Source organism: Electrophorus electricus, chromosome 4 (assembly GCF_013358815.1).
Source record: "Electrophorus electricus isolate fEleEle1 chromosome 4, fEleEle1.pri, whole genome shotgun sequence".
In the NCBI taxonomy this organism is placed as follows: Eukaryota; Metazoa; Chordata; class Actinopteri; order Gymnotiformes; family Gymnotidae; genus Electrophorus; species Electrophorus electricus.
This window is the reverse complement of record NC_049538.1, coordinates 1905931-1913868: the sequence shown is the minus strand read 5'-3', so window position 1 is coordinate 1913868 and position 7938 is coordinate 1905931. Positions and strand designations below refer to the sequence as shown.

Sequence of the window (7938 nt, the reverse complement as noted above, 5' to 3'; positions counted from 1 at the left end):
TCTATAATCAATTAAACTGAAACAACTCTGTTGCTCAACTGAGGGAGCAGGAGATGAAATATGCTAGAATTTAAAGGCAAACATATAAGTCCATAAATATCCATACATGAACGTTGTGACTGTGTAGTAATATTTATATATGTCAGTTACATAAAGGCAATAATAAACTGACATAAACAATGTATGGTGAACTAGCACTTATTAAAGAAAGCAAACTTCATCTGTTTAATCGGTAAAAAATAATTATTAATCATTTGTTGTTTAATTAACATAACTCTGATGTACTACCCAGTTAACAAAGGTGTATGCCTTTGTTATATGTATCACATATACCAAAATCATGTTCAATCTGCTCATGAATGTTCCTTCTTTTTTTTAATGACTTCTTCAATCTCCCTCAGGAGTTTCTTCTTTGTGTTTGTGATGTTTAGACCAGCTTTCTCCAAAAGATCACTGATCATTTTATCATTGTAGGCCGACTGAAAGGTCTGATATCTGTTTTTCCACATGTTCACTTCACCTGAGGAAACACAGACATTGATCACGTATAACACTGCCATCTGTCTGTTACTTCATTTCAGGATTTGAGGAAGATGTAGTTTGTGCTCGTAGCTTGCATGCACAGTAAAGCTAGCTACAATTATGAAGGTTTGTTTACTGTATTTTACAGTTACCTTTGCAGTTACCAGCATTGAAAAAAGGAATGTGAATCACAGTTGGAGCATTGGGGTTATCATTAAACACATAGAAGTCCTTGGGTTCTTCGTGGGTCCCATGGTGTTCAACTGTAGGGAACGGGATCTGAAGGTCTTTACATATTTGAGCAGCTTTATCTACTGTCTATAAGGAGGGGAATCAGAAAGTTCTAAATTAGCAGTGTATGTGCATGTGTGTGCACACAATATTAGTTACAATTTAAACCTTAAAAAATATGAACATTAAAAAATATTGAGTAATATACTGTTTGTGATATTGCTATATGTATTAATTGTTTAGTGCCCAATTATCTACTAAAATAGCCTTGGAATACTCCTACACTTTTGCCTCAAAGAATGCAAAGATCTGTGAATATGCATTAATATGCTAATTACAACCCTCTCTCCCAAACCCTGATTATGCTATGGTAGCTAGAAAACACTGTCTATCTACCATGATACTCTAAAACAGAAAATGAGAAAAATGTAGATAAAACCAAATCTGGGGAACTGCTGGGGAATTAAAATGTATTCAGTTATGGACCAACATTTACTGATATTGCATCACATGACTAGCCAGCTAGGTCAGTGCTGGTGAACTAGCTCACATCTCAGGTAGACATCAGTGGGATTCCAGTAGGCTCTCTGAATCCAGATCTGCATTGTCTCAGCAATTTATTGTCTCAGCAATTTATACAACACTGACCAGTCTTGTCAAAGTATATATAACATCTGGCCACAATGACTTTCACTGTAGTAGCTCATAACATCTAAGAACATTATGGTTAATATCTGATAGCGTCTCATTGAAGCTTGGTCTAGCTAATGTTATTGACAGCAGAAAGTCTGACCACAGACATTTTAAGAGCCCTTTATCTTACAACACAAACTGGTATATAAATTCACTTTGTTAATTAATTATCAAGGCAGGAACGTACCCAGAACAGGACACCAGTCCATCACAGGGTAAGACCTAATCATCTGTTCTTGCAATAACTTAGTAAATATATTAGTAAAGACCAGATCAGACTGTGACTAGTAGAGACGAGATCTATTTGAGACTCTTATTTATTCTCATAGGCCCTTTGACAAACTGAGTCAAATCTCCTAATTATACATTTTATTGTATTTTATTGTATTTTTACACTCTCACATTAAAATATCTAATTCTAAATAATTTGTTCTAAATTGAATTCTGTTACCATATAATTAAGACAATTATACAATTTAATAGAGACCAATAAAAGCAAAGAACATTTGAGGTAATAGTAGCACTTTTAAAACCAACACAGTCTAATTTACAGTCACATGACCACTCAGTCTAAAACAAACATGTGCTCTTTAACATGAACCATAACTTCACCTTTACCATTTAAACTGTCTCTGACATCAGAATACATTTCTTTACATAGCTATCCACATGGTGATGATGTAGTTAAATGATGTATCTAATTGCAAACTGCACAAGACAGCTACAACATGTAAAGTTGATCATGGTTTACTGACCCCAGTGAATAAAATGCCTTAGATAAATATTTGCATTCCTGGATTCTGTTGTGGTCCTTGAGCATAATGTTGGTATTGAAGATTTTAGCATGTCAGACTACGATAAATTATGCTTTTACCATACTCATGGTGCTGTGGTGTGGTAACATATTTTACCTAAATGCCAGTCTATATAATCAAAAAGCCCATTTACAACAACAAAATAGGTATGAGCCCATTCAGTTATAGTAATCAGATTTCAATCTGAATAACTAGACACACATTTGACTACATAGTCTATGTTGTTACAGCTTAACAGGTTTACAATTCAGATATATGGAAAAGATGTATGGAAAAGATATATGGAACATCCAGTTTCACCCAGACTCATGGTTAGCAACCAAGAAGACCTTTTCTGAGTGTAGGGAATCTTTAATATTCAATTGTGTGTGTGTGTGTGTGTGTGTGTGTGTGTGTGTGTGTGTGTGTGTTTGTGTGTGTGTGTTGTGGTACCTCAAAGGGATCTCCATCACTGAAGTCAAGGGAAATGATGAGGTCAACATTGCGTTCCTTTCTCAGTACAGAGAAATAGGGTGAGTTGACTAACAATCCAGCGTCCTCATATTGTCTTGTCTTTGATTTAAGGATGCTGGGATGAACTTCATCAACTGTCAATGAAAGACAAACAATACTCGTTATATAAGATTAAATTAGTTGTTCAAACATTAATTTTACACTTTCCCTTTCTTTTGCTTCTGTTGCATCGGGGATTAAAACTTTCTAGGTTGTTCAAAATGTTGTTTAGAATGTCCAAATACACACTTTAGTGTATTAATGAGAATTGTCTGTAGAAATAATTATGCCATGTTTTGAAGGAACATGTGGGACATTGTGGAATGTGGGACACAAGAGGAATAATGTAACCCCCACTCACACTCGCCATCATCAGTTTTCACTCCACCCACACCCACAAACATCAGTACTCATCCCCACTCACACCCGCAATCATCAATATTCACTATGCTTAATTTACTGTGATCAATAATAGATGTATTATTTGCAGAGCAAACAAAACTTTCAATGAATAAAAAGTACTGCTGATTGCTAATAATGTGAATTCATAAATGTAATGACTAGGTATGCTAATCATTGAAACATTTAAATCAATACAATACAATATTTAACATTTTTGCACCTTAACTGCTAAAATACATAAGGCTTTACCTTCACATATCATTTTTCAGCAATATATGCAACAGTAAAAATAATCCAAAAAAGGGTTTATTTCTTTTATATGTTCATTGAAAACAACTTCATATGCTTTAATACATCAATAACATCCCAATTTAACAAAGAAAATCACTCTGCATTTTTGCACCTTAACTGCTAAAATACATAGCCTTACCTTCACAGTTAAAAAATCATTTAAAAAAACAAAGTGGTACAGAGCCGTGTGTTACATAACAATAACTTTTTTCATACCTTTCATCTTGTAGAGAAAGTTGTATGTTGTTCCCCAGTCCCATTGACAAAATTTCATTATGCATGTTAAAATGAATGAACTTCCTGACAAGGTAAAATAGATAGATTAAGACAGATTAAATCTTTCAATTTTCAGTCTCTTTTAAAGTAAATATTTAGAATGTATAGAATGACTCCAGGACAAGTCTTAATGACAACACCACTTTGGGGACAAAACCATAAAACATACATCACATTTGAACAGAGCTTCAGTGTTTAATGAATGTGGAGTTCTGTGTCAGTTCCTAATGACTAATGGCTAGTTTAATTAAAGGCCTAATTAATGATGACTAATGTCTGGTTTACTTAACGTCCTACTTAATGGCCAGATCTACTACCAGGGCCCTCCTTCATTCCAAATCACAGGCCTCCTGACATTTATGGAACTGATCAAGCAGATTATGGCTTTCTGAGCAAGATTTTTTATAAATTATCCTTTTTAGAACATAATTCTAAAACATCTCTTACAAAGTTTAAGAAAATGTAGAAAAGTCATCAGACCATGATGTTATATATTAAGAAGTGTTCAACAATATTTTATGTTTTTTTATGCTCAATCGATTGGACTGCATTCTTATTTTATTACTGTGAAGAAACATTAAGAAAAAAGAAGAAAAGCAGTCATTCTTCCATTTCTCAGGTGCAGTAGTGAATATTGAATGAAAGGAAGATACATGTTTAATCACATTCTAAGGGAAGTCACATGCAGACCCAAAGTCCTCAAATAATTTGTTTCTTCTCCTGCATGTTCAAATCTGCATAAATATTTGAACACTAAAATGACAGGGTCATTGTTCTGAAAATCCATCAATAACACACATCTCTGGGGCACTACTCACCCTTCAGCTCTGGGAACCAGTCAAAGAAAGAATGACAGACACTCAGGGTGTGCTTCTTTAAGCTCTCTTTTGAGAGCTTTGCATGAACCTTTATCTCATTTCCTTCTTTATCAAGCTTTCCTAAAGAGAAATGTTTTAGCATGCATATTTTTATATGTTCGTACAAACTAGTGCTTTAATAAAGAACAAATAATACCTTATTATAAAAGAAACAACATTTTGAATATTGTGCCAATAGAAACCCTCAATTATTCATATGTTAAGTTTAAATTATGCGTATACTGTTCTTTGAATTATGGAATATTCTGGTGAACACAACCTTTCAGTAATTCATTCATCTTGGTTATGTGATTCCTATGATCCTCTCCGCTGAGAAAATGATGATTCAACTCCAGAAGGGTACACAACACCTGGTGACCTTCCTTCATTTTTGGTTCTTTGGTGGGCATTTTCTCCTCTGACACTAATGAAATTAAAGAAAAAGAGCTTTATTTGATATAATTTGCTGTAATTTTTGATTACTAAAATAAACAAATTACCATTTACTTTTTTAGGGTTTTTTTTAATTTTGAGATTTTAACACGCTTGATATCAGGGTCTTTTCATACATTTGAAAAAGTGTTGTAACTTGTGACTAATCCACTTTCTTATCTTGTCCCCATCAGCTAGTGCACTACCACACAGACCTGCAAAGATTAAAAAGAAATAAGATTCACAAGCTTTAGCACAGAAAAAAACAGATAAAAGCTGCTATATGTACATCAAATTTCTCAGCTCAGTTCAAATGAAAGGAACAAAAACTATTTTCACCCGTTTCTGAATGAGAATGTGCTAGTCTTTGTGGATTTCTGCATTTCACATACCTCTTACAAACCACATAAACCTCTCATTGAGCAAGACCCTTGATTGAGCAAGACCCTTAAACCTCAATTGCTCAAGTTGTATTCAGTCATAATTGAATAAAACGCTTTGGAAAAAGCATCAGCTAGATTCCATAAATGTAAAATGTAAATGCTAATTTTTATCTATATTATTATTTACAAATTTTAATGTAAACCTTTACTCCCATCCACCTGTATCTAACATTTGCAGAAAAAAACAGATTCCCCAGTATAACGGTTGGCCCCTCTTAGTCCCATGTCACCTTGGATATCATCACACTGCATCGTATCTGTTTACTTCCTTGTTTTGGTTCTATTCCTTAATTTCATTTTCTCCACCCCTCATTAGTTTCACCTGTTCCTTCTTTCCCTGTTAGTCTCATGTTATTGTTTGTTCTAGCCTATGTTGTTTTCCTAGCCTTGGTTGTACGTGCTTATTGTTCTAACCTTTGTTGTGTTCATTGTTCTAGCTGTGTTTTGGCCAGTTTTCAGTGGTAGCTCAATGGTTAATATACTTGACTTGTAATTGGAAGGTTGGTGGTTCAAGCCCCACCACTGCCAAATTGCTCCTGAGCAAGCCCCTTAACCATCAATTGCTCAACTTTTACTCTGTCATAATTGTAAGACACTTTGGATAAAAGCGTTAGCGAAATGCCGTAAACGTAGCCTGTTCAGTTATTTTCTTACTTTTCGTGTTTTAATTTGTGTTAGTTTTATCATGTTTCATGCATCTCTTCATGTTGGCTGATTGACCTTGGACCGTACTATAGAGCCTGACTTTGGGTTTGCCTAAAATAAATCTTGCTCTTCTTAGTGTTTACATCCATCTCATGTTCTCTCTGTGTTACACCCAGTGATAAACTGCTTAACTGTAGGGGGCAGTCTGGATAAGTGTATGGGAGCAGAGACACATGGTTCTGTTTCCCAGGTGCCTTCGTGGTGGATAAGAATGTGCTGTTGACTTCCCTGTTAGACACAATAGTGATTCATTCCATTGTTGGTTTTATTCAGGCTGTGACAACACTGCTCATTTAATCTGATGCTCTAAATGATCATTTTAAGACTTTTAGCAATAACTACACTGGGAAGAGTTGCTGTGCTAAATCTCTGATCTGTTTATGTGCTTTAACAGGGACATTGGATCCTTTAGAAGAGTTTATGAATGCATAACAAAGTTGTGCATTCTGCAATTCAATTAGTTTTCTGACTTTTCTTTCTAAGAGCTCTGTATTTCACAAGCAAGTTTGGGGGAGTGAACAAGAATCAAGAAATATCAGTCTGTTCACACAGCAAACTGGAACTATATAAGCTTTTAGATCACATTTAAATTTCTAGTTTGGTTCAGACCAAAGCAGAAACATGATACATTATTATATTTCGTCCTGGTTCACAGTGTTCACACTGACATATTTACCATCAAGCCTATAGCTGACTTAACATCTTATACATGTATATTTTGCAAAAAAATGATAGTGCCCACTGAACTAGAACAATGGTCTGTGCGGGGTTAAATGCACTTGTAGAGTTTGTGTATGGAGGTGATGTTTATATAAGCTGAAGACTTAAAATGCATTTAGGGGGTGAAATAAGTTGAGGCAGGACTGAACATGTCTATAATGAAAATTATAGAAATTATATCATCTTCATTCTATGGTCTTTGGGTTTAAACACAAAGCATTTATGTATAAACCTCACGCTATAAAGGAAAGGCAGCAGGTGGTATTAGAGGTCTTCATCTGGTCTGGTCTTTAAGTGTTATGTACAAAAGTCATAAGAAGTGGAGGAGTGTGAAGGCTAAACCCCGCCTCCTTTTTCAGGTATTACCTTGTAGGTACAGCATGTCAATCTCAGGATGTTCCTCAGTTTTTGCCCCTTTCACAAACTGACTTCCCAAACATTTGGAATCCACAAAGGCTCCAGTGAGGGAGTAGCCACACTCATCTGGAGTAATCTCAAACCAAGTGTCTATAAACAGACCATACTATAAACATTTAAGTTATCATACTCATGCACATAATCACTCTCATACACAAACACATGCATATATACAAGTGGAAAAAATACCTTTATACAGTGTGTTATGTTTGCAATGCTTGTCAATCACTGTATAAATGGGATATGGGTCATTGGTGTGCTGATCCCTACATTCTGTGAGAAGATGATCTTCAATCTGAAAATATATTACAAACTGCAATATTTATGTGTATATATCTTAAATACGTAAATGAAAATAGCTATTTACCATAGTATTTTGATTACATGTAAATTAAGTTAAGACTAATTTATAGTAAATGTAATATTCTGAAAATATTGCAACAAAAATTCTGACTTTAGAATTGTAGCTTTCATGAGAGATCTTAAGATCACATCTGCATAAAGAGACAAATATGTGCACTCTGTATAATAATAATAATAATAATAATAATAATTGCAATGATCATGGCTTTAAACACAATGTATTATAATTTAGGTTACACTTTGGTTTACTATATACATGACTACATGCAATGTGTATAT

At 34.4% G+C, this 7938-nt stretch overlaps 1 protein-coding gene across 1 annotated transcript in view; it reads right to left on the bottom strand.

The window, feature by feature from the left end:
* Positions 1-353: 353 nt before the first annotated feature.
* The window catches only part of LOC113588923 (cytosolic phospholipase A2 gamma-like), a 12616-nt gene continuing 5031 nt past the window's right edge, over positions 354-7938 (bottom strand). The window contains exons 5-12 of the mRNA XM_035525072.1: positions 7486-7591; positions 7246-7386; positions 5149-5226; positions 4860-5003; positions 3663-3746; positions 2694-2848; positions 675-840; positions 354-520 (exon numbers count right to left, since the gene is read on the bottom strand). Coding sequence (XP_035380965.1) covers positions 354-520; positions 675-840; positions 2694-2848; positions 3663-3746; positions 4860-5003; positions 5149-5226; positions 7246-7386; positions 7486-7591 — 1041 coding nt within the window. The remainder of the gene's footprint in view (positions 521-674; positions 841-2693; positions 2849-3662; positions 3747-4859; positions 5004-5148; positions 5227-7245; positions 7387-7485; positions 7592-7938) is intronic.